This window comes from Polypterus senegalus, chromosome 2 (assembly GCF_016835505.1).
Source record: "Polypterus senegalus isolate Bchr_013 chromosome 2, ASM1683550v1, whole genome shotgun sequence".
In the NCBI taxonomy this organism is placed as follows: Eukaryota; Metazoa; Chordata; class Cladistia; order Polypteriformes; family Polypteridae; genus Polypterus; species Polypterus senegalus.
The window spans coordinates 62863916-62891802 of record NC_053155.1 but is presented as its reverse complement, the minus strand read 5'-3'; the positions used below and the strand labels follow the sequence as shown (position 1 = coordinate 62891802).

Genomic DNA, 27887 nt, shown 5'->3' with positions numbered 1-27887 from the left:
TTTAACTTTTGAATTCCTGATGTGTTTGCACATACGAGCACAGTTATATACTCTTTATTTAGCTTGAACCCATGATCTACTTTTTCATTACCATCAGCCAAAGTACAATTGGGTAAAACACTTCTACATTAATCCAGTTTCATCTACATTATAAATCTACTCTGCAGTCAACCCATTTTCTTCAACCGATTCACTAAACACATTACGAAATGAAGCCGCAGCTTCGAAATCTGCAGATTTCTGCTCACCTAACAATTTTAGCTTACGAATGCCATGGCAAATCTTGAATCGAGTAAGCCAGCCACTTGAAAATTAACTCTGACTCTCAATGTTTATTTTCTCATTAAACTCTCTTGCTTTTTCTTGCAACACAGATCCATACAACCACTTAAAGACCTTTCCAGCAAAAACTACTCACTACTTTCCACACTCATTACTCTCTGACATATAATAAAGCTCCTTTATCTTCCGAGACTAAGCTTTAATGTCAGAGATTATTGATTAACCGACATTAAATTCCTTCATAAGCACTGTGCGATTTTCACATTTCTCAAGCCTCTTACGTATTTCCATCTTCTGCTTGAGAGTAAGCACTCTGTGCTTACACTTACTTGGTGCCTGTTACTGCATACTTAGGATTGAGTGAGCAAAAACAAAAATTTAAACAAAAAAAAAAAAATGACCATATTACAGTCAAAGAAAGGGGACATGAGATTAGATTGTATATTTATACATGCAGGAGACACAGACAAGCATGTTGTGCGCAATTACCGGTTGCACAAACAGTGGCCTTACACATGGGGTGTGCACAGATGACGCACCAAGTTTTAACTTACATTTCCGTGAAATCTATTTTATTTTTTGAGTTCTGGTTAACAAGAGTGTCTACTGTAAATAAATAATTGCTACTGAAATACTTGTGTAGAAACATTGTTTAGATGCAATAGACTAAATGTTTCCCGAAAAAGACCACGATGTTTTGAAACAGGGGGACTACTTGTGCTTGTACTTTTGGATGTGACATCTAAACTTGGTACAATGACAACCGACAGACTGGAGCATAAAATAAAATTGATTCTAGGGTTTTGCATCATAAAATGTCTTTATGTACTGTAAAATCCAGTTATTTGGAGAGAAATCCCTAAAGCATAATTTTTATGTATTTTATTGAGCTGATATTGGTATAAAATTAAGGTTCTTAATGATATTAATACTTAAAAAAATTGAAGCATTGTACTCATGGCTCTTCAGCCATTTGCAGTTCCTTTATTACATAACCAGAGTTATAACCTTTTATTTGGTTGTATGTAACTTAGGCACAGTAATGCCAAAAAAACTCCTTAGTACACAAAACACTTAAGCAAAAATATGTTGGAATCTGCGTATTGTCTTAACATATATAGTGGGTGTGAAAAACTATTTGCCCCCTTCCTGATTTCTTATTTTTTTGCATGTTTGTCACACAAAATGTTTCTACTCATCAAACACATTTAACCATTAGTCAAATATAACACAAGTAAACAAAAATGCAGTTTTTAAATGATGGTTTTTATTATTTAGGGAGAAAAAAAAATCCAAACCTACATGGCCCTATGTGAAAAGTAATTGCCCCCTGAACCTAATAACTGGTTGGGCCACACTTAGCAGCAATAACTGCAATCAAGCGTTTGCGATAACTTGCAATGAGTCTTTTACAGCTCTGGAGGAATTTTGGCCCACTCATCTTTGCAGAATTGTTGTAATTCAGCTTTATTTGAGGGTTTTCTAGCATGAACCGCCTTTTTAAGGTCATGCCATAGCATCTCAATTGGATTCAGGTCAGGACTTTGACTAGGCCACTCCAAAGTCTTCATTTTGTTTTTCTTCAGCCATTCAGAGGTGGATTTGCTGGTGTGTTTTGGGTCATTGTCCTGTTGCAGCACCCAAGATCACTTCAGCTTGAGTTGACGAACAGATGGCCAGACATTCTCCTTCAGGATTTTTTGGTAGACGGTAGAATTCATGGTTCCATCTATCACAGCAAGCCTTCCAGGTCCTGAAGCAGCAAAACAACCCCAGACCATCACACTACCACCACCATATTTTACTGTTGGTATGATGTTCTTTTTCTGAAATGCTGTGTTCCTTTTACGCCAGATGTAACGGGATATTTGCCTTCCAAAAAGTTCAACTTTTGTCTCATCAGTCCACAAGGTATTTTCCCAAAAGTCTTGGCAATCATTGAGATGTTTCTTAGCAAAATTGAGACGAGCCCTAATGTTCTTTTTGCTTAACAGTGGTTTGCGTCTTGGAAATCTGCCATGCAGGCCGTTTTGCCCAGTCTCTTTCTTATGGTGGAGTCGTGAACACTGACCTTAATTGAGGCAAGTGAGGCCTGCAGTTCTTTAGACATTGTCCTGGGGTCTTTTGTGACCTCTCGGATGAGTCGTCTCTGCGCTCTTGGGGTAATTTTGTTCGGCCGGCCACTCCTGGGAAGGTTCACCACTGTTCCATGTTTTTGCCATTTGTGGATAATGACTCTCACTGTGGTTTGCTGGTGTCCCAAAGCTTTAGAAATGGCTTTAAAGCCTTTACCAGACTGATAGATCTCAATTACTTCTGTTCTCATTTGTTCCTGAAATTCTTTGGATCTTGGCATGATGTCTAGCTTTTGAGGTGCTTTTGGTCTACTTCTCTGTGTCAGGCAGCTCCTATTGAAGTGATTTCTTGATTGAAACAGGTGTGGCAGTAATCAGGCCTGGGGGTGGCTACGGAAATTGAACTCAGGTATGATACACCACAGTTAGGTTATTTTTTAACAAGGGGGCAATTACTTTTTCACAAAGGGCCATTTAGGTTTGGATTTTTTTTCTCCCTAAATAATAAAAACCATCATTTAAAAACTGCATTTTGTGTTTACTTGTGTTATATTTGACTAATGGTTAAATGTGTTTGATGATCAGAAACATTTTGTGTGACAAACATGCAAAAGAATAAGAAATCAGGAAGGGGCAAATAGTTTTTCACACCACTGTATGATACTATCACACATTGTGTAAATTGTGTGGAAATAGTAGCAGTGCACAACAAAATAGTGACTCAGTGTTTTTTTATCTATATAATTAACATAAGCAATAGTAAACCAACATGCCAAGCTGCTGCACACAACATTCTCCTAATAATAACTTTATAGAAAAGGATACCAAAAATGACGGCTTGTAAACATCTTTTTCAATGTATGCTAAGCTCTTAGAAATCAGCTGTGTTTTCACTTTTTGACCTCTTAAAATTATCTGCATCCTGGGCTTCAGGTAGAGTATGCTGCAATAAGCCTAGAAAAAAAAATTAAAAGAAGACTAAAGCTTACATTTATATCATATTATATAAATATACATATACAGTATATACATACATACATAAATACATATACATATATCTGCTCTATATATATAAATTCCTAAAACTAAAAGTGCAACGGTGACGCTTTTATGTCACATTTTTTGTCACGCTTTAAATCGGGCTTCTTTTAAAACCTACATATATATGTTTGGTACCATTCTTTTCAGAATGTATTGAACTTTAATGTGATGTTGTTAGATTTTCAGATTCTTATTCCGTTTTAAAATTATAAACTAAAAAATATCAAGAACTCACATTTTCAAGACGGGACTTTGTGTCAAAAGATTTAATGAGATCCTGGGCCAGAAATAAAACACAAAGAGTTGGACAGCTGCTGTACAGGCTTTTAAATGTTCGAAGTGCTGCATGAGATGCAGATCACATGGCACGGCAGCAGCAGAAAGCCAGCAGATATATATACACACATACACACACACACACACACACATATATACATATATACACATACATATTGTGACAGATCAGGGTTTTGTTGTCCCCTTGAACCCTCAGACCACTTGTCAGACACCAGGTAAAAGTTCAGAATTATTATTTATTATAATAATAATGTGCACAAACCACCCTCTATACTCCCCAATACTCAATTAACAATACAAATCCAATTACAATCCACCACTCCCAGACGCTTAGCCAACTTGCCTCCCAGCTCAGATCACTGTCTGGGAACTGCCACTGTCCTTTTATAGTCCCTGACCCAGAAGTGTTCCAATCCCCAGTCCATGTGATTCCTTATCACGTCCTTTTCTTCATCCCGGAAGTACGTCAGTTCTGCTGTTGCTTTGCCTATGACGCACTATAGGGCACATATGACTCTCTAAGCCTCCTTGCAGCGTCCTCTGTTGGCCCCTGGGATACCCAACAGGTTTGTAGGGGAAATCCGGGGCACCTCCATATATACACACATATACATATATATATACAGTGATTCCTCGCTATATCAACCGGCGTTCGGCTTCACTCCATCGCGGATTTTAAATGTAAGCATATCTAAATATATATCACTGATTTTTCGCTGGTTCACGGATTTCTGCGGACAATGTGTCTTTAATTTATGGTACATGCTTCCTCAGTGTGTTTGCCCAGTTGATTTCATACAAGGGACGCTATTGGTGGATGGCTGAGAAGCTACCCAATCAGAGCATGTATTACATATTAAATAAAACTCCTCAATGATATACGATGTGCTTCCCGCGCAGTGCTTGATTGTTTGCTTTTTTCTGTCCCTCTCACTCTCTCTGCGTGACGGAGGTGGTGTGAGCAGAGGGGCTGTTTGAACAGAGGCTGTTTGCCTAGAGGATACGGATGCTCCTCTACAAAATGCTGCTTTATCGCAGTGCTTTGGCATACTTAAAAGCACAAAAGCACGTATTGATTTTTTGATTGTTTGCTTTACTCTCGCGTGCTCTCTCTCTCACTCTCTCTCTCTGACATTCTCTGCTCCTGACATTTACTTCTTTGAAGAGGAAGATATGTTTGCATTCTCTTAATTGTGAGAAAGAAATGACATCTCTGTCTTGTCATGGAGCACAGTTTAAACTTTTCAGTAATGAGTGTTATTTCATGTCTAGGGGGCTCTAATAATGTTAACAGTGTGGGAGAGTTTATAAGGGCTTAAAATATATAAAAATAACCATACAAACATATGGTTTCTACTTCGCGGATTTTCATCTATCACGGGGGTTCTGGAGCAACCCTTGATCGAGGAGGGATTACTGTACTAGCAAAATACCCGCGCTTCACATCGGTAAAACACTGCGTTAAAATTTTTATTAAGAAAAAAGTAAACATTTTTAAACTGAGGGAAAATATACAAAAAATTATTTGTTAAGGATCTCTTTGTATACCACGTTGTCAGTTCGCCCCTCCGGTTGTAATATGACCAAGCTGTGTGCTGAGCTTACTCTTGAGCATGCAACATACAGTTGGCCATGTGAAAAGCAATCTTGCCTCAAAATCAATTGGCAACCTTTTGTAGGGTTTGTCCCTTAGACTTATTAATTGTCATTGTGAAGCAGAGCCTTACTGGAAATTGAAGGCGTTTGAATTGAAATGGGAGATTAGATGGTATAACGGGGATGCAAGGAATAAAAACTGTCTCACCTGAGGCACTGCCAGTAAAAATAGTTGCCTCAATTAGGTTGTTTTGTAGAGATGTGACCTGAAGTCTCGTGCCGTTACAAAGTTTCGGTGGCTGTAAGCTTCTCAGTAACATTATTGGTGTCCCAACCTTCAAGATGAGATTATGCTCAGGAGTGCCTGGAGAATTTAGAGTGTTCAGAAATTCTAGTGGATAATGTACCGCGTCTTCTACTTCTACAACTGAATCAACAGATTGATATGTTTTTGTTTGTGAAGGTAGTTCTTGAAGTAAAATGTGGTTTATAGTCGTAGTCATGTCATTTTTTGGTGTCAGGATAGCTCTCTCTCACAGATTTCGTAGATTGGGGTAAACATTTTGAAGAAGGCTTTGTAAGGTATTCACGATGAGAGATTTGTAGGAATATTTATTTTACAATTTTCTTATATGAAGGTGCCATCACCTATACTCATCAGAAGAGCAGAGAACTCCCCGGCTTTTTTGTCGCCTTTCAAATGAACTCTCATGTTTATTTTTAAAGTAACAACATTGATTTGTGGTCATAGGTATGAAGACTTCAGACATGCTTTAACTTCGTCAGCGCGTGTTCCTCTGGGCACTACTGCTAGGGTTTGGCGGAAGTCTCCAGCTAGCAACACTGTCAAGTTTCCCATAAGTTTGTTGGTGTTTCAGATGTCTTGGAGGGTCCTGTCTAAAGCCTCAATACCTGCTCTGTGTGCCAAAGTGCATTCATCCCAGACAATAAGCTGACAATGTCGTAGCACTTCAGCCATGTTGCTCTGCTTTGATATGTTACACATGGGGGATTCAGTATGGTTGAGGTTGAGAGGCAGCTTGAAAGTGAATGAGCAGTTCTGCCACCCTCAAGAAGAGTTGCAGCAATGCCAGAAGAAGCCACAGCTATGGCAATGTTACGTTTTGCTTGGATTTATGCAAGGAGAAGGTTTATTAGGAATGTCTTACCAGTTCCTCCTGGAGTATCAAGGAAAAATACCATGCCAGTGGCTGAGACAACGCTGCTCATGACTTGCTCATAAACTGACTTTTGGTCACTATTTAGCAACAGCTCGTTAGTTGTGACTATATTGGCCGATTGCAAGGTGCTGTAAGTAAGTTGTGCCAGTTCTCTGAAAGGTGAAGGCAAACCGTAATGATGAAGAGATTGACCTCCAATAGCAATTATATAGTTTTCAAGCAAGTGTAGACACTTGTTATAGATCAGATTTAACCGCTGGTGGACTTCTGTTCGTATATAATCTCTTTCAGTCTGTCTCCTAACATCTTCTGCTATGCTGTGTTTATGTTTTTCCCATAGGTTTAAGGGGTTTTCCATTTGGCAGAACACCAACACGACAGCAAACAGTTCACGGATCTTTTGAGGTGAGCGAGATAGAGCAGCTTCCTGTAGAGTCTCATCCCAGTTGATATCGTCATGTAAAAAACCGAGTGCCCTGCAGTCTGACTTGTAGGTCGAATGTAGGATATCATCAACTGTTCTGAGAGATTTGAAAGACGTGGGACCTGTGATTTTCTTGAGCAGCAGTCGAAGATGGTAGCATTCAGAGTTATTCGGGTGTACAGTGTAGACCCGTCCCAGCACATTATCCTTTTTCTCTCTCGAATGTCCTGGTACAGGGTTGCCCTGTTTCCTCCGACGAAACATGTTGTTTGTCCACACATAATATGATGTAATTTCATTATAATGAAGTTGTTTTGCAAAATCATTGCATTTGCAAATGTCAAAGAATGCTAAAAGGGTCATCTGTGGTGGATTGGGCACTTTAACGGCAACATTGCCTTCTGTGAAATAAATTCTTTGTCCGTTCTCAAGATGCACAGCAAGATGAACGACCGGAGGGAAACGTTTGTGAATGGGAAAACAGAAAATGCGCCAGGCTGCTTCAGAGCTACTAATGTAATGACCAGCTTCACATCGAGATACTTCGTCATTTTGATTTTGTATTGTAAATACTGCCTGGTCACTTCCTTTGTTAACATACTTGTAGATGTATTTGATCGATTTTACTGAATTGCAAAATTCAACATTGATGTGAGCATTGAAGAAGCGGGACAGCACAGGACTATAAGGGACCACCCATCTGTTGTCGATATCTATTCCTTTGATGTTAATTGTAGGACCTCCATCAGCAGGTGCGCGGCGGTACTGAGGGTAACCATCTTCTCCGGTCTGAGTTTCTGAGATGAACGGACGCGGGTACTTCTTAGTGCATATTCTGTTGCTCATGCAGGGTGAGTTGATATTATGAGGTCCACATGGGCTGTGAATCATGTTGGATTTTACTATTTTGTGTCAGTCTGTGGATCAGGAATTTCCGCACGGATGAGTTGATCGATGAGAGCTGGTTTAATCCTATCCTTTAGCCACAATAGAATATGTGCATGGGGAATACCTCACTTTTGCCACTCTATGGTGTACATGTAGCAATTTGTACAGCCGAAAATGTTACTCTTCTTGAGCAAGTCTATCATTTTGCGAATCTTGAGATGAAATACACGACTGATAAGGTTGTGGCGATCGTGAGGTTTTTGACGTGGAAGGAGAACTTCAGTGATGTCAGTCCATTTAGGATTGCAAGTAAATGTGATGAATAAGTCAGGGCGGCCATAATAATGTACGTATGTCATTGCGTCTTGTGTACGCTCGTGCATATAGTGAGGTCCTCCAGTGAGGGATGATGGTAATATCACAGCTTGACCAAGTTCTATTAAATTAGTGTCATTTTTTTGAATAGCATTTTTTAAGTGAATGTAATTTTCAGCTCGTAGTTTTTTCTGATTTAGTCTGATATAATTTAGTCTTTCGGATTCAATTTTTGCATACATATCAACTAAAAACTGATTTAATAAAGTTTGGAAGAAAAGGATAGTATTATGATGATGTTGTCTGATCATAAGCCGGTATGAATACAAGTTTGCTGCAGAGACGGTTTTCTTCATAGGTAACTTACTGGCAGCATGAACTTGAGGTATAGACACAGAATAGCCATCTTCACCATAGCAGAACATGAGGGGATATTGAAGTTCATCATAGGATCTGTGGGTTTCCTTAATGCGTTGCAGTTTATTGTCTCTGATTTTCAAGACAATATCCCTATTGTTGAACATTTGCCCAACAATGACAACACCAACTTGACGAACTGTGGGTTTATTAAATCTGCCTTTGTGTGCATGTAATGGTTTTTTGTCGGCGTGAATGACAACTTTGAAGTCTTTGTCTTCATCTGAAATACTGTCCATTGTGGAGCAGAAGTCCTGGATGTAAGTGTTACAGTCATGCAGCATTTTTTGAAATTGCTTGACCAGGGGTATGTTAACTCCAGAAACATTAGCGCAGTGCATTTGTGCTTCTTTTTCATCGTCCCCGCCGAAATAAATTTGCAAATATTGTGTTCCTCACTCGGCATAGATAAAAGACTGCCAATCAAGTGATATACTTGTCCCTGAACTTTAAATGAAGGCATAAAATTCCCCTCAATGATTTGGTTAGCACCAAATGACGTCATTTAAAATGCACTGTTGTACTTTCAAATGTTGTTCAAAAAATGCTCACTTTGAGGATGTTCGCCATTTAACAGGCCCTCAAGTAGATCAGGAAGCTTACGTAAAGGAGTGAGAAAGACTTTACCACCGTTACAGCAGAAATCAGGAGACTCGCATTTCAACTTCTGAGCTTGACAATAGTCACAGTGAACACCCATGGATACAATGTGTACTGTTTTGTCAAATTCATAATGTATGTTTGGGTCATACGCAAATCCACAATTGGCTTTTTTGAGCCAAACCTGTTGTTTTCGTATGAGCCTCTTTTCATTATTGGGATCATATCTAGAAACAGAAGCTCTACTAACTTGTGGATTTGCCTCTGAGTATTTAGCAACAGCGTCCCTATTAACTTGTGGATGTGCTTGCGAGTATTTAGCGACAGCATCCCTATGAACTTGTGGATTTGCTTGTGAGTATTTAGCCACACTGTGTTTATTAACTTGTGTATTTTTCTGCGAGTATTTGGCGGCAGCTGCACGAAGTTGTTTCCGTCTAGGTGCATCAGAAAATGTACCACGACGTCTGACACTCCTTCTTTTTACTGTGTTCTCACAGCTTGGATTGCTGCTGTTATAATCAGTTTGAGTTGGATTTGTGTTGAAGTGACATTCGGCATCTGTCAAGCGTTGTAAGCATACAACCGGTTTCATCGATAACTTCACATCCAGCTTTTGAGAGTTTAAACATTCATAAACATCAAAGTGTCCACTACTCAAATCGTCACCTGTGAATCTAAGATGTTTAAGAGGCATTGACGGTTCTCCAAAGGTGTAAAATATTTGGCCAATATTTTTGGTACAATTGAAATCAACAACCAAACAATTCAGCAGTAGCCATCAACTCAAATGCAGAACCATAGGTGAAGGGCTTAAGCATTTCAGTCTTATAGTGCTCCTGTGTAGTATAATTATCTCCGGTGCTGTCATCAGTCCGCACCTTGAACCTGTCCCAGTCATTCAATACATAAGACACAATATCCCTCCGTATATCAAAAGTGAGCCTGATATGTCCGTGCAATATGTAACACAGAGAATGGAAAAGGCACGCGCCATCTCCGGGCATGGACACCACTCGGTAAGTGATAGTTCTTTGATCGATGATGATCACCTCGATAGACATGTTAATGGGGGTACGGTTGGAACAATAAAGGGAATGAGTATTTGATCAGTAAATTAAGTCTAAAATACCTACACAATAACAATTATATAACAGTTATATATTATAACAATCGTAATAAACGAACAATAAAACAGCGGAGAACCCGTGGATTAAATAAAAAGGCAGCCTCCTTGGCAAAGCAAGGAAAAAGGATGGCCTTATATGTCATTCATTTATAAAATAGCGGAGAAGCTGTGTAAAGGCTGCTTCACAAAAAACAGCAGAGCGCCTTATATGGGCAGGCAGTCAGCCAAAGAAGGGAACACAGTAAACGAACAAAAAAATAGCGAATAAGCCACGGATTAAATAAAGGAAATGGGTACCTGAACAGTAAACTAACTCTAAAATACCTACACAATAACTATAACAATCGTAATAAATGAACAATTAAACAGCAGAGAACCCGTGGATTAAATAAAAAGGCTGCTTCCTTGGCGAAGCAAGGAAAAAGGACGGCTTTAGAGCGTTTATAAAACAGAGGAGAACCCGTGTAAAGGCTTCTTCCTTGGCGAAGGGCTGCTTCACAAAAAAACAGCGGAGCGCCTTATATGGGCAGGCAGTCAGCCAAAGAAAGGGAATCAATACATAATTATAATCGTAATAAACGAACAAAACAACAGCGGAGAACCCGTGGATTAAATAAAAAGGCTCCTTCCTTGTTTTATAAAACACAATAACTATAACAATATATGGGCAGGAAGTCAATTACGTGGGAGGCGTGATGATGCAAGACGCAGGCTCATTCCTTACAGCTTACTTAAAGTTAAGCAGGTTTCATTTCGAAATTCTACGCGTAATGGTCATAACAGAATCCTACTTATGTACATATATACGGCCATAGACTGCAGCTCGGTCGCCGTGTGAGGCGGAATTGCGTCACCCATCACCACGCTTCCCACGTAGTTGGCTGCCTGCCTATATTGCGTCCCCCATATCCAAACCTCCCACGTAATTGAGTGACTGCCTATATAAGGCCATCCGTCAGCAGCAATCCAATAGACACGCTGCCGCTATGAGGCATTTGTCATGCCTAAGACAAATATAATATTTGCGAGATACAAGTTTAGTGAGAAGATGCAAGGTATAAACGAGACTTTTGATCACTTTGTAACGGAGTTAAAATTGCTGGTGAAGGACTGTGCTTATGCAAACAAAGATGAGATGGTCAGGAATAAAATAATGTTTGGCACAAACTCAGCAAAAGTACGAAACTTTTAAGTGCCGGGTCTGAGCTAAAATTAAATAAAGCCGTGGACATCGCAAGATCGCAGGAGACAGCACAAGCACAGCTGAGAACCTTTCATGCATGTACTCCGAGCGTCTCACGTGAACTGACTGTGAACGCAGTAAGCAGACAACAAGCAAGAGCTCCAAGGAGTGCTGAACAAAAAATGCATTACACAATTTAAGAGGCAGCAAAAGAATATAAAGCGAGTGACGCATACAAGCATATTCATAAGTGCAGCTACTGCAGAAACAAAGCACACGGTGGAAAAAGTCAATGTCCAGCTAACGGAAGATGGTGAAAAACGAAGATGAGATGGTCAGGGATAGAACAGTGTTTGGCACAAACTCAGCAAAAGTGAGAGAGAAACTTTTAAGTGCCGGATCTGAGCTAACATTAAATAAAGCCATAAACATCGCAAGATCGTACTAGATATTCGCGACACAGAAGTTTAATGAGAAGAAGCAGGGTATAAACGAGATTTTTGATCACTTTGTAATGGAGTTAAAATTGCTGGTGAAGGACTGTGCTTATGCAAACGAAGATGAGATGGTCAGGGATAGAATAGTGTTTGGCACAAACTCAGCAAAAGTGCGAGAGAAACTTTTAAGTGCCAGGTCTGAGCTAACATTAAATAAAGCCATGGACATCGCAGATCGCACGAGATAGCACGAGCACAGCTGAGAACCTTCGATGCATGTACACCGAGCGGCTCACGTGAACTGACGCAAGTACGCAGACAAAAAGCAACAGTTTTTAAGAGTGCTGAATAAAAACCGCATTACACAATTGAGAAGGCAGCAAAAAAGTATGAAGCGTCTGACACATACAAGCATATTCATAAGTGCAGCTACTGCGGAAACAAAGCACACGTTGGAAAAAGTCAATGTCCAGCTAAAGGAAGACAGTGTAAAAAAAACCTGTGCATGCAGTGTGTCACGTCTCAGATAAAGAGGAAGACGAGCTGTTTATTGATGCAGTAAGAAACAAATCGATGAATGAAACCTGTTATCTTTACAACGGTTGACAAACACGAAATGTAAATGAAATAATGATAATCAAATCCTTGATGACAGCAACACTCATAACAGTCACAAAACAATTATATTGGCAATCATGTTACGTTATTTTTAAAATGTTCCCTTTTCTTTTTTATAACTTCTTTAACACACTACTTCTGCACTGCGAAGCGCGGTATATATATATATATATATACCCCCAATCTACATACTTTCAAATAGACGAACCACACGCTTTAGCATAATGGAAAAGGCTTCGCCTCTAGCGCTGACGTCCGAGGTTCGATTTACAAGAGGGGGTGCAGTGAGTGTGTACGCCTGATGAGCCCAGAATTAGGGCGAAACACGTGCCGCGTACTCTTTGCATTATTTGACAGTAAAACTATATAATATATATATATATGTCACACACGTGCGCACGGGAGGCAGTTAAAGGGCTTGAGTGAAGGCAGTTCGGAGGCATGCCGGGATGTGGCAGAGTACACTGACTCTTTTTCTCCCTTGCCTGTAGACCATTCCCGGGGGATTCCACTTGGCTCTCTTGACATCACTTCCGGGACCGAGCCAATGGAAGTCGACCTCACCAGCTCCGGCCCCTCTGATGTCACGTCCGGCTGGGATCCAATGACTGAAGACCACGTGCTCGATCCTTATGACCTCACTTCCTGTCTCCCCCTTTAAAAACCTGCCCCTTTTCCCTTTTCCCTCAGTCTTGTTTTGGACTCCGTTGTATGCACTTCAGTGCTGGTTATTTTGATAACAACGACTTTTGCAGCCAGGATACCATATTACACGGGTGGCTGCCCCAAACCTTTTTCTGTTCATGTCTCGTTTTTGTGACATTGGCGTAGTCGGCAGGATGGAGAAGTCCTGGAAGAGAAGGGGACAGGACCTGCAACACGTCCAGGTGGGAGCGTACCAGGGCCGAGTTTTCAGGTGGGGAGGATGTCCCGTGTTTCGGAGTGGCCCGGTACAGGCTCTGCTCCCGGCATGCTCTACTAGGCCACCTAGACAGGCCAGGGAGTGTTCAGGAGGGGATCACAGACTTGGGCTGCTTCGGAAGGGGGAGGCAAAGAGGGCTGTTTATGCTCTCTCAGAGGAGAGTGCCCACCTCCCTGTAAAGCCAGAGCCCCAATTTCCACCTGGGGTGCCCCAGACTGGCAGGTGAGTATCCTAAAAAACTGGTGGTTCAACCCACCAACAAGCATGGTCCCTATGGGCAAAGGTAGGGTGGTGGCTACGGCCACAAGAACTGAAGCCCTCTCAGATAATAGAGCAGGTGGCTTGCTACCTGCTCCTGGTTCTACTACCCGGGGCTTCACCCAGCCGGTCTGGGGTAGAGAATTTAAAAATATGGCAGAGCTCATAGAGAGACAAAGGATGGCCTCACAATCTGGGGGAGCTGAACCGTCCTTTAGCCAAACTCAATGTCCCAAAACCTAGCCCCCCCTGTACAACCCAGAGCTTGTGACTGCGTCCCCGGGGCCGCGGGCGTGCAAACCACTTGAGAATAAGGTGGAATGCAGGTGGGGGGGGGGGAGGGGTTGGTGTGCTCTGATAAAACCGTTGGCGGTCCCTCACACAGGTGCGGTGATCGTTAACGGGTTCAAAACATCTGCTCTGTTCAACACCGGCAGCAACATTTCCGTTGTTGCCCGCCGTTTTGTGCTACCGCGACAGTGGTTGAAACGTAAGGCCGGTATAACCTGTGTCCACGGGGAAACCCGCTGGTACAGGACCACCACTTGTGTCATCAGCTACGGGGGATCAGTTCGGAGATTAACCGTGGCATTCCTCCCTGATCCTCCACACCCGGTGATACTGGGGAGGGACTGACCTGAAATTAAAAGCGGTGAGACACTTACCACTCCCGGGAGTACTTTGGGCCTCGTTATAGATGGGAATGAGCCATCACAGGCTACCTCCACGCCGTGTAATCAGCCGGCAGAGAGAGACGAAGCGGCTTCCCTGAGTGACGTGGCAACCCCCGGGCCATCGCGTGCTGACACGTCATCCACCAACGCCGAGACAGAATGGAAGGAAACCACGCCCTTTGAGGTCGACGCTGACCCTCTCTTCTTGCTACGGTTCCAATTTAGAGAGACGCCGGCTTCTTTTAGAGCAATGGAATGACGACTCCCTGAAGTTTGTTAAAAATGCAGTAGTCCTTGTCAATGGCCAGCGCACTGATCAGTCGATGCCACAGGGCCCTCACTTTGTCTTAGACAATGACCTTCTTTATCGTGTAGCAATGCATGATGGGCAGGATAGAAAGCTACTGCTAATTCCGCGTACCTTCCGGCGGCAGGTCTGCAAGCTAGCACACGCCCACCTCCTAGGTGGCCACTTGGGCACTGAGAAAACTCTGGAGCTGATCAAGCTCCTTTTCTACTGACAGGGAATCAATGAGGAGGTTCGTCACTTTTGCGCTTCCTACCCGGAGTGTCAACTGCGACAAATTCCTAGAAGGGACCATGCTCCTCTCATTCCTATACCTTTAATTGACATTCCCTTCCACAGAATTGGGGTCGATTTGGTCGGACCCCTAGAGCCCTCAGCCTGAGGACACAAGTACATTTTACTCCTCGTGGATTATGCTACAAAATACCCCGAAGCTGTTCCGTTGCACTCAGCTACCTCTAAAGCCATCGCACGGGAATTACTAGGGGTCTTTGCGCGCGTGGGGATCCCCAAGGAAGTCTTGACGGACCAGGGGACCCCTTTCACCTCGGAGACGTTCAAGGAGACTGCCAAGTTACTGAAAATAAAGCATTTAAAGACCTCGGTGTATCATCCTCAAACCGACGGATTAGTGGAGAGGTTTAATCAAACTCTCAAACAAATGCTGAGTAAGGTGGTCAGCGAGGATGAAAGGAACTGGGATCAGCTCCTCCCTCTCATCCTTTTTGCCTATCAGGAAGTCCCACAAGCTTCCACGGGGTTCTTCCCTTTTGAATTAATGTATTGGCGACAACCTCGGGGAATATTAGATATTTTAAAAGAAGGATGGGAAGAAGAGGCTCTTCCCTCTATAAACATATTAGAGTATATCGCGCAGTTACGCGATAGATTTGGAAAGATTCGGCCTCTCTTTAAAAGTCACATGGAAGAGGCTCAAGCAGCACAGGCCCATTACTACAACCACGGCACATCTCTTCGGGAGTTGCACCCGGGAGATCGGGTCATGGTCCTAGTGCCTACATCCTACTCTAAATTGCTTGCCCATTGGCAAGGCCCCTACAAAGTTAAGGAGAGAAAGGGACTGGTCGACTATTTGGTGAGTCAACCCAATCGTCGGCCGAAGGAGTGGGTGTATCATGTGAACCTGCTGAAACCGTGGAAGGACAGGGACCCCGCTCCCTCCTCCGGCCAGCCCCGCTCACTCTTCGCTCACACACACAACCTTAACTTCGGTACGGACTTAAGTCCCAGACAACGGCAGGAGCTGGAAACAGTTATCTGGGCGTTGGAGGTAGTCAGTGAAAACCGGAAGGACCTCTCTGGTTGAGCACAACATTGTGACAGAGCCCGGGGTTATTGTCCGAGAACGCTCGTATCGTCTTCCCGAGGCCTAAAAGGCTGAAGTGGAGCTTGAGATCAAGTGCATGCTGGAACTAGGTGTGATTGAGGAAAGTTATAGTCCCTGGTCCAGCCCCATTGTGCTCGTCGGTAAGCCTGACGGGAGTTGAAGGTTCTGCAATGACTTCCGTCGGCATAATCAAGTCTCCCAATTTGATGCCTATCCAATGCCACTCGTGGACGACCTCCTCGAGAGGCTTGGAAAGGCTCGATATCTGACCACACTTGACATGACAAAAGGGTACTGGCAGGTTCCTTTAACGGACTTCACAAAGGAAAAAAACGTGTTTAGTACCCCTAGTGGACACTGGCATTATCGTGTCCTTCCATTTGGGTTACATGGGGCTCCAGCAACCTTCCAGCGTCTGATGGACAAAATGCTCCGGCCTCATAACTCATATAGTGCTGCCTACCTGGATGACGTGGTCATCTATTCCAGCACATGGAGGGAACACCTACAGCATGTCCGAGCGGTATTGCAGACACTTGGTGAGGCCAGGCTCCGGATTAATCCCAAGAAATGCTTCTTTGGATTAAGCGAGGCCAAATATTTAGGCTACCTGGTGGGTCGGGGTACTGTAAGGCCACAGTGACTTATTGAGGCAGGCAGGCTCGATGTAGTACACGTCAAGTCGATCTAAAATGCACGATCAGATTCGAAAAAATATATCTTTTCAGGTTCTATTTGGATATAAGTAGGTTCTATTTAGTCGACAGAAATATCTTTGGAAGGAATGTAAGTTGAATTTAGTCTTTAAATTTCTATGGTGAAGAAAAATATATGCAATGATGACTACATTTAACTTACATTCCTACCAAACATATTTCTGTTGACTAAATAAAAATTACTTATATTTAAAATTTAAGTAGAACTTGAACAGATACGATAGTTCATAATACCCACGCATAATTTTTCATTTGGCAGGCTTAAGGCTGAAAAGCACTGTTAAATCTAGCTTTAAAATTTACATTTAACTTGAGTGTTACAAAAAACGTATTTGAGTTGATATAAGGGAGAAACTCAAAACTCTCTATGTATGACCTGTCCAACAGCAGGACTGTACATTTTGTAATAGCTGCACTACATGTGCAATATTCAATAACTATAAAAGTACAAAATTAAGCAGAAGTCTGCTGTGTTCAAGAATTAAATTAAACTTTAGGTGAAAAAAATTGCATTGTTTTAAGAAAATTAGTGTAAAAGAATGTAGTAGGCAAAATAGGGCAAAATGATTTTTCCTTAAAATTTAGTCAAACAGTTTTCCCACATAAGCTGAGAAATATAGCGTCTGACCCGTAAGGAATAGTCACTTTCTGGAACAGCCTGGTCCACTCTGTCTTGTCTTTTGTATTTTTCATTGTTCGGCACATCATCTGGAATTCTGATGTCATATTTGTCTGTATCAAAATCAAATTCTACTCTTCCATCATTAGATCTTAAAAAGAAAACAAAAAAAAAATCTAGCTCAATCTCATTGTTTTCAAGTACTGAATCTGGTGCTCATGCTTTATTTCAAATAGTCTAGAAACACCAATTAACCAGTTTGTTAGTAAAGAGCCTCCTTTTAATGACTGCAATAGTTCTGCAACTCAAAGATGTAAAATATAATATAAAAAACAGTAAATTCAAATAAATTGTGATTTTTAAATGAAGAAACATTAACCTTAATTCACATAGGCACACAAGCTAAATTATTGATGTTTATAAATTTGTAGTGGATAATACTATAATGACTATCATGCGAAAAAGTCTGCTTCTGACCTTTTTTTTGAGTGGGAAGCAAATAGTGCATTTAAAAAGTAAAAAAACAGGATGCCAATTTATTAATTAGACATTCAAATTTCAATTGCATCATATATAATTAAAAATGAATGTGGCAAAATTTCCTTTTCTTTTTGTTAAAGCTTAGCTAAGCAATATTTTCACACTATTTACTTTCTTAAATTCCAGATTATAATTCTTGTTCCTTGTTCACGTATGGCTTTCAATTCATCAGTTAACTCCTTTTCACTGTTGAACAGGGAATACTTCAGAATGGCTTCAAGACTCGCTTTGGATTCTTCACTGGTCTTCTGTAATTCTTAATGTTAAAGAAACTTGGCAACAATAAGAGGCTTTTAAAAAAAGGAGCTTAAAAGGTTACTTAATTAAATTAATTGACAAAACATGTATTTTATTTTACAAAATCATTTACTTGGGAAAGGCAAATTAATCATAAAAAGCTGCTATGAAACAGACAGACATAGTAACAAAGTAACCACTCAGAAAATCAGTGTAAACTTGTAATGCTGTCATCTGGAATAAGGATAAACAGTGTGCCCATTTATTCTCAACATACTAAACGTTTGCAATAAAATATTTAATTATAGGTCATTATAAGTACCATATATATGTTTTAAATATATACAGGTGCCCTGCAGTGGACTGGCACCCTACCCGGGGTTTGTTTCCTGCTTTGCGCCCTGTGTTGGGTGGGATTAGCTCCAGCAGACCCCCCGTGTCCCTGAAGTTAGGATATAGCAGTTTGGATAATGGATGGATCTATACAGGTTATAAATATAAAATGCCAGTAACGACGTACTGCACGGTAACGTGCAGTGAATCCACTTGACTTGAGCATTCCTAGTTTTCAGACTTTCTTTCTCTGTACGTTTAGCATTCGTTTGCTCAGAGATTGATGCGCTTGCTGCTTTCTGAGCAGCTCTTCTTTTCTCCACCCTAGCGGCCCGCTGCGTCTCTTCTTTCATTAGCATCTTTTCGCATTAAAACTGATTAAGTTAGTTTTTGTGTTGCAATTACTTAGTACGTTCTCTTTTATTTTTTACTTAAGTTGGCACTTAAGTCTTCAATCTGCCTCAAGAAAGATTAGTGAAGGTGGTACTGTATAGGGAATGAGAACGGTGCCCATACACATGCGCCTCATGGCCGCCCTGCTGCACGCTGCCGAGAATTGATTCTACAATAAAATAAAATAAAAATAAAACGAGTAATAAAAATCATCACCCTGAAAGCGGATAGTAGACGTCACATAGCATATGTGTAGCAAATTTCATGTCAATAGGTGAAATGGTTTGCGAGCTACAGGCGATTTAAAATTCTGGACAGACAAATGAACAGCCACTGTAGCGTATTATATAAGAAGATAAAGAACATTGATCACTTACCTAGTTTAGCTTTTAAAACTTTTTAATACAATATAAATTACAATATACAATATATTACAATATAAATTAACCAAAGATGAGCTCCTATTTAATACTGTGCAAACACTATACAAATTTAAATGTAATAATAATAAAAAAGAGTAAAAAAAACTCCTTCAAAAATAACTTTAATGGTGACACACAAGAATAAAATTAATGAATAAAATAAATTTGATAACCAACCTTTCAGCTAGTCAGGAACAAACCCTGGGAGAATTACAAAAATACAAATTGTAATGTCTAATATTAAGATTACCTACATACATTATATTACTTGTCTTTGTAAATATACAATGAATTCAACAAGGGCTGGCTACTCGTAAGGTTGCATTGGCAACTACCAGCTCACTATAAAGTAATGTTGATTTATTCAATCCACTTGCCAAAACATTTTTCCCCCAACCCCCTTGGCCAATCAAAATGCATACAGCCTGTAGCATTTCTGAGATGTAGCTTCCACAAAATGAGATGCACTGAAGTCTGTTTTTGGTGGAGAGTTCAGTTAGACTTTTGAGATTCTTGCAAAATCAAGCCTAAGTTCCAGATAGCTAGGCCTACTACTGACCATTCTCTCAACAATTAGTCAAATGAGTACTGACTCCTAGGTAAGGGGTTGAACTTAACAGCAGGGTTGTGGGAATTATTTTAAAATCCTTCAACTTAAGACATTGGGAAAATCCTACTGTTTAAAGAAAATAATATGATAGTCAAACTGTGATGCTCAGTCTGTGCAGTAGCAGCCATACTCAGATGGGACAGCTATAGATGATTTTGTAGACGACGTTTTTTCTTTAACATTTTAATTTAATACTTGTAATATTTAATATTTATGTTGTTTTACAAAATTAACTGGTGCTAAGTCAAGCATCTACTGATAAATAAGAAAGAGTGTTATAGACAATGAAACCTTCCCATTAGACAAGTACAAGGAAAAACCAAATATTAACAACAATTTCTTAACAATGAAATAAATATAGGGTGGTCCAGATCTAATTATGCAACTTTTAATGCAATGCAGGAAAACAATACAAGACAAATGAATTGTTCGAAATATCTTGTAATAAATGAAAATGGACTTACATTGAATAAATTCATTGATTTTCCATGTAATGTCCCACTTGTCCTCCATTCAGTTGGATACAGGCTCAGAGTAATAAACTTAATAAGTTATAGTGTAATGAAAATTGCATAATTAGATCTGGACCACTCTGTACGGATGATTCCAGCTTCCATTGATGCTTAGAGTAACCACGTGCACTTTTCAGATGAGGCTGACTACTGCAAAACTTGTAGCGCTCCCTGTATATGCATTCATTTACAATTCCATTTTATTAATAAAATAATTCATGACATCATATTACTAACAGTTACCAAATTGGATCATTAAAAGCTAAATCTATGGAAAAAACATGCTAGAAAAGCAAAATAAATTAATCTTACAGTAGACACATTTTATTACTATAAACAGAAAGAAAACTTGAATATGAACAATATATTTGCATTATTTATAAAAGGATATGATGAGGTGTAAAGTTAGGTATGAGTGGCACAAACACATGCTCTGCTTCAATTGCTTCAAGATAGCTCTGAGAGAGTAGACCAATGCTCATAGTTGTGTCACTTTTACTAAATACAATTGCATCTTTTCCTAGCCGCATTGATCCAGATTTAAATCCATTTCCATACAATCCAACTGGTACATGGCCTTCTACTGTTACTTTGTCACTGAACCCAAAGCTGGAAAGAAGAAATTAAAAAAAGCAATATCAAAACTTGGAACGATGCACCCATACAATAAGCATATCCATTAGGAAAAATAAATATAATTACAGAATACTGAAAATAAACGATATGCAAATAATTACATATTTGATTATAAATATAAAACTAACAATTCTCTAAAGACTTCACAATCTTCAGTATCAGCAATACACGTAGCAAAACATGAACTTCAATTCACAGTGCAGACTCTTGCCTATTCATTTCTCATTCACATGTTGATTATTATCAGGGAAACAGGGAACACTTGGGGGACGGTGGCAGGACTGGCCACCAGCCACCATAAAAAACCTCGCACTGCTCCAGTTTGGTGCTGAGGGGTCACTCGCTGCACTCTGATGCAGGTGGTCCATCTTGTGGTGGGTGCGGCAACATGCTAATCAGCACATGCTCACAAACTCTCCTCTCTAAATGCAACAGATATTATATAGGGTTATGTATTCACATTCAACAGGAGTGGGGGAAAATGTTTATTAGTTTTAACCAAGCAGCACTTTTTTATTATGTGTGGTCAAATGGACAGAAGCAGCACAGCAAAGGTACCAGTGAATCTGTTGAGGAAATAACAAGGCTGAGTTTTATCCCATCTGAATAATAAATCTGCAAAATTAAATATTCCCAAACTATAATCAGTTCATGGTATATCTAATTACATAACTATTCATGGCAGTATTAAAATAATTCCTATTTTAAACATTTTCTTCATTCCAGAGAGAAACAGGATATTATTTGTACAGTTTAAACAAAAATCTTCATTTACACAATCATTTGTGTAATTTTATCTTCTATAGCACTGAAAATTTGTTTGTGTAAGTCTTTCATTGTACTAGCTCCGGTTAGCTCTTGTTAATAGGATATTAATTGTTGGTTACTAATGATATTAATGGAAACAGCATATTTAAGGAAAACCTGTCATTCATTTACTTAAAACTGAAGCATTCAAGTAAAAAAAAAAAAATGATCTAAACTTGCACCAGAGCAAGTCTTACTGAAATGCATTTCAAAGAGGAGTACTGGATTTACTTTGTAAAAAAAACTGCACAAAGACCAACAAAAACGAACATAAATAGATCAAACGACATTTTCCTTAATGCAAACAAGACATGAATCCAAGGGAAATAAAATACTAATCATAATTGAACTAAAGCTCACTGATAAACATTCAGCTTCTCTGCTTTAAGGTGAATTGTGCAGCATACAAACAAGAAGAAAAATCCAGTATATTGTACAAGTCAGTAAATCCAAATTTTTACTAAAAACACACAGTACTCTATCCTGTTAGGCTACATGTAGTCTCTCTGCACCTGACAACCATGTATGATATACGGGGCTAAAAGTAGGGATTATGAACTGTAAAAACGGATTGTGCTCTCATTAATTTGATCTAAAAGAGAGCAAACTTCTAATTACGATAAACTGGCATGTTTATGAAAATATGAACTGCAAAATATGCGTAAAATATGCATTATACCCTGTCAAAAGGAGATGAAAATGACTACTGTTAAAAAGAGCCAAATAAGATGCAGATTTCAGTACTCAACACACCTGAATCAACAAATCTTATGAATGACACCCACCAGACAAGCATGCGGAAGGCTACACAGCATCCACCAACTCACAGCATGTATAAATGAATAATTAGAGGATGTTAATATTAATGTCTAATTGGAAACATGCCATGCCAGAATAGCCACAGTGTTTTAACACAGAGTGTATCAGTAGACCACAATGTTTATTTAGACACTGTTCACTGATATGACATATAGTGATGCAACAGTCAAAATGACAAAGATATTATAGGAGATAGAAGCACTTCTCAAGTGTGTGGAACCAAGTAGCTGTGATGGTGTACGGCTGTGTCTGTCCATTTCTTCTTTTTCTACATTCATTACAATATGCATATTATCAAGCTTCAGGTACCCCGTTTAACTGAGCACCTAAACTGTTAACAGCAATTTTAGCTTTTTTTTTTTTTATTTTTAATTTTCTCTCAGTATCAAGTATTTTGTTCAGCTTCTTTTTCTCTCTTCCCAACTTCCAGTGGTAAAAACTTCACCAACTGGAGAAACAGGGGGCAGGTGTTTAAAAAGAAGCCCTGTGGATATAGCCTTGGCAGCACAGGATTTCACCATTATTCACTACAAACTTTTAATATGATTGTCCTCATACGTGTATTCTCAACTGAGAAGCAAGTCTGGCCCCACGATACTAGCCTACATGATGCAAGTGATATGCTGACTCTGGAGGTGCGTTTTTGATTGTTTTTTTGAAAAGTGAGTGAGATACTTGATAATGTCACCTCGCACATTATTAAAAACAACTATTCAAATATTTTCACAGATGATACATATCACACACCCCTAATTTCAATATACTTCTACACAGACTCAATTCTTTACCATTCCAAGAGAATTAAACAGGGTGCAGTAGTGGTTATATGCCATGTTTGTCCTATTATGGCACTCCAGAAAAAGGCATTTTATGTGGGATAAACTCCAATCAAAAAATTGCATTTAAAGTACAGTGAACATGGTGCAGTAAAAGATATAGAACAAGAGACCTTGGGAATCACAAACCGCTCTCTTGATGGGGATTAAAGCAGCAACAGACCAGGCATGTCAGCCCAAACTTCCCATTTATAGATTCCTACACTTTCAGGGGGATTATTGTGCATTCCCAAGCCAGCCAAGCAATATAATCCCGCCAATGTGTCCTGGGTCTACCACAGGGTCTCCTTCCAGTGGGACATGCAAAGAGCACCTTCAATGGGAGCTGATGCCTAAACCACCACAACTGACTTCTCTTGATCTGAAATGGCAGCAACTATACTTTGGGGATCTCCCAAATTACTGAATTTGTCACCCTTTCAAGATATTTAGGGCAATCAGCCCCGAATTTTGTTTCTTGTACTCACAATATCATTCTTTTATTCATTGCCCAGCGCTCATGACCATTTGTGAGAGGATGAAGAAAGGCAGGTAAACCAAGAGTTTTGTCTTTAGACATGGCACCAGATTCCCCACCACCTATCAATCTTATACTCCCTTCTTCAATCAATTGTGAATATGATCCCAAGATACCTCCTTCAGTGAGGGCAAGTTTCCCTCCCCCTTCACCTAAGCAGAGCAATAAATTCTTTTTTGAAAGAGAATGTGGTCTATGGCTGGCTTGTCATCCCGGCCAATACCCCCAGGCCGCCAGATGGAGCCCTCCCTGCAGCATGGCGGTGCCCCAAAGACCAGCAGGGAGTCCTGGACAATGGAGTTTTCATCCACAGCCCTGCTGGATACCACAGGAGCCGCTAGATGGAGCTGCAGGGAGAAGCAAAGAATATTATTTGCCCTACACCCCGGAAGTACGTCCGAGTCACATGGACAAGGGGAATGACGTGCTTCTGGGCTGAGGAAAAAGAAGAGTTTTGATCTGACCAGGAAGTGTTAAGAAGTCACATGGACTGAGGATTCAGAAGCACTTCCGGGTCACAGACTATAAAAGGACTGTGGCAGCTCCCAGACGGCGAGCTGAGCTGCGTGGAAGGGTGGCAACGTGTCTGGGAGTGGTGGAGAGTTTATTGTTAGTGATTTGTGATTGATTTAATGAGTATTGTGGAGAGGAGGGTGCTTTGTGCACTTTGCAGAATTAATAAAGTCTACTTTTGGACTTTTATCTGGTGTCTGGTGTCTTGGACAAGGGTTCAAGGGAGCGATAGTGCCCCCTATCTGTCACAAGAACCATGCCCTCAGACTTAGCGGTGTTGATCCTCAACCATGCCAGTTTAAACTGGCAGTGAATCACTCAAATGTGTGCAAAAGGTCACAATCAAATGAGTGAAAGAGGGCATCATCATCTGCATAAAGAAATGATTCTAGCCCTAGCCTCCCCAGTTGGACACCCTCACATCATCATTTGCACTTTGATATCTTGTCCACGAAAACCACAAACAGGAGCAGTGATGGGATACAGCCTTGACAGAGATGGACACCACAGTGAGCAAATTTGACTTAACCTTCAAGTATTCTGACACAGCATTCACTGTATTCATATTGGGGACTAACACAATACAAGAGTGGCCCTGTTAACTCAAACTCCCGCAGCATCTCCTAACAACACAAGCTGAAGAACTCTTAGACTGGGTAATCAGACTTAGACTGTAGCAACTGCACCAGCATGAAGAGCAGGTCTGCTGTGGAATAGGGTGGAATTCACATTGCTCCTCTTATATTTTAGGGTCAACCATCAGACAGACTCTCTGATTCAACATCCTGACATAGGCCTTGAGGATGTGTGATCCCTCTGGTAGCAGGAAATGTGCACCACCACACCAGTTCACCAGTACAAGGGCCTTCTACCTTATATCCATCCATCCATCGTCCAACCCGTTGAATCTGAACAAAGGGTCACGGGGGTCTGCTGGAGCCAATCCCAGCACGCAAGGCAGGAACCAATCCCGGGCAGGGCGCCAACCCACCGCAGGACACACACACCCACACACCAGGCACACACTAGGGACAATTTAGAATTGCCAATCGGAGTACCCAGAGGAAACCCACGCAGACACGGGGAGAACATGCAAACTCCATGCAGGGAGGACCCAGGAAACGAACCCGGGTCTCCTAACTGCGAGGCAGCAGTGATACCACTGCGCCACCGTGCCACCTATTCTGCTTTGTATCCTACACTGAATAGGTGCATTAACAATGCCATCCCAACAATGTCCAGTACATTCAACATCTCTGGGGTAGATCTCATCCATCCCAATAATCTTACAACCATGAAGTCCTCGTTGCACCGCAGTAACTTCAACAATGATGAGGGCCCGGAATGCCATGACCTATGTATAATGATAACTCCCAAAAAAAACTGACCTATGTTCTTCAAGCATATTCCATTATGTCTTGTTACAGGCTGCAGAACCCACCATTTTATTTGGTCCAGTTTGATCCATTACCTAATCCAATAGGTGAAATGTTTTTGAAGAATATATCCAGCAATAACTGCTTAACTAATCCAGGGTTTTTTCAATCTGCTCTGTTTAGTCATGGGGCCAAGCTTATTGATTTGAAAAACATTTGCACAAGTGTTTTGAAATATATAATTTATTTAAATATACATATACTCACTCATGGAGGCACACACAATTAACTACAAACACTCAAAGATGTTTGTAAGTGAAGTCTATGCAGCTTCTTACTTAATAGAACCCAACATGTTTAATTTCAGATGAAATATTATTTACGTTGTTTATTTGATTTAATTCCTTTTAGTGTTACTATACATTTACTTGTGCACATAAATTAAAGTACTTGATCCTAAATTGCTATATAAAGAATCAGCAATATGTAAATGCTACACAGAAAGGTGAAATTGGTAAGAAATTACAGAAACTCAAAATTGACATTTAATTTTCATTCAGTTTTTTGGCATATTCTGATGAGCACTGGAAGATCGTGTGGACTACACTGTGCCACTAGAATGTCTGCAAGCATGACAGAAAGGCTCAAAGATTTAATTCCATGTTTTACGGTCATGTTGGTACTACGGCTAGGTGAATATTTTGGGGGGGAAAAAAGCCAGCAAAATTCAATATATCTCAATATATTCTCAGAACACCTTAATGACTGAAGATCTGCACCATGTGCGTTATAAACCTGGAAGGATGTTTGGTGGACCCTTTTTTAAAAACATTTGACTAAGCTGTACAAATATGATTCAAGGAATTCAAGCTACAATTTTGTCAGGGAGCTATGCTGAAATCTTGTTTTCTCGATAAGATACATTGTGATTGTGGGTAGGGGATTGGAGAGACGGGGTGAAGGTGCTAACCATTTTTAATGTATTAAACGGTTTTTAACTCAAACTGGCTAAACAGTTAAACGTCTTTTTATTCAAATCCCTAGTTACGAGACAGCCAAAGCCAAAACCAATCTGAAACAAACTGCATATCTTTAGACAGCAATACAAATCCAGAATAGAGCATGGGAATACCATTTGATCCCTTTTGCTGTTCATTAAAAAGAAATAAATTGTTACAAGACACACTGTGGTGCTCATAATAGTCAGGCTTAAAAGACTTCAGAGCATTGTTAAATTATTCTTTTGAAAATATTCACATATACAAAAGGTATTTATGGTTAAAGTATCCACCTCAGCATTTTGTGCATCATATCACGGTTCATCCCATTTCCATCATCCATAAATGTTAAGCAATCGTTCTTCTTTATGATTGTTTTTTCAATCCATATGTGTTTTGCAGCTACATCAGGATCATACGCATTGTCTAAAAAAAGAAAGGAAAAGAAAATCAACAATGTTTTACAGTTATGCAAAAAATTTGTTTGATCTCAAACAGCAAAAAAAACGTGAAGCAGGTGAATGATTCATTCTACCCAGGAAACAACTTGCTTTATATATCAGGATGACTTAGCAACACCAAACAAGGGTAGTGAACATGCGGTTCCATGCAAAACATTGGGCACCCATGACCGAATTACACATTTGTTGACATTTGAAGTAAAAAAACAATTAATACAATTTTGACAGTAAACAAATTATAGCAATGGCACTGTTATGTAAATGTTAATGTGCAGTTAGAGTTAAAGGTAAATGTGGCATGTGTTAAATGTTTGGGTACCCCTTCAGCTATAAGGTCTCATTAGTCTGGTCTAATAAGATCCCATTCAACAGTTTTTTATTAAAAGTATCAAACTCAGTTTTACATTATTTCAGAAATCCTATATAACACTCTTTGTGGTGGTGTTTTCAAGGTGTCATATATGAGCAATCAGACTTTGTTACTGCTCATCCTATGTACAAACTCAAAAATAGACAACAAACTTGACTGACGTTATGAGAGTAATTGAGA

The 27887-nt window shown here is 40.2% G+C and overlaps 1 protein-coding gene across 1 annotated transcript in view; it reads right to left on the bottom strand.

Annotated features, from left to right (window-relative positions):
• The window catches only part of LOC120522979, a 101091-nt gene that overhangs the window by 51792 nt on the left and 21412 nt on the right, over nucleotides 1-27887 (bottom strand). The window contains exons 3-7 of the mRNA XM_039743850.1: nucleotides 27170-27302; nucleotides 20766-20983; nucleotides 17979-18117; nucleotides 17337-17478; nucleotides 3183-3311 (exon numbers count right to left, since the gene is read on the bottom strand). Coding sequence (XP_039599784.1) covers nucleotides 3183-3311; nucleotides 17337-17478; nucleotides 17979-18117; nucleotides 20766-20983; nucleotides 27170-27302 — 761 coding nt within the window. The remainder of the gene's footprint in view (nucleotides 1-3182; nucleotides 3312-17336; nucleotides 17479-17978; nucleotides 18118-20765; nucleotides 20984-27169; nucleotides 27303-27887) is intronic.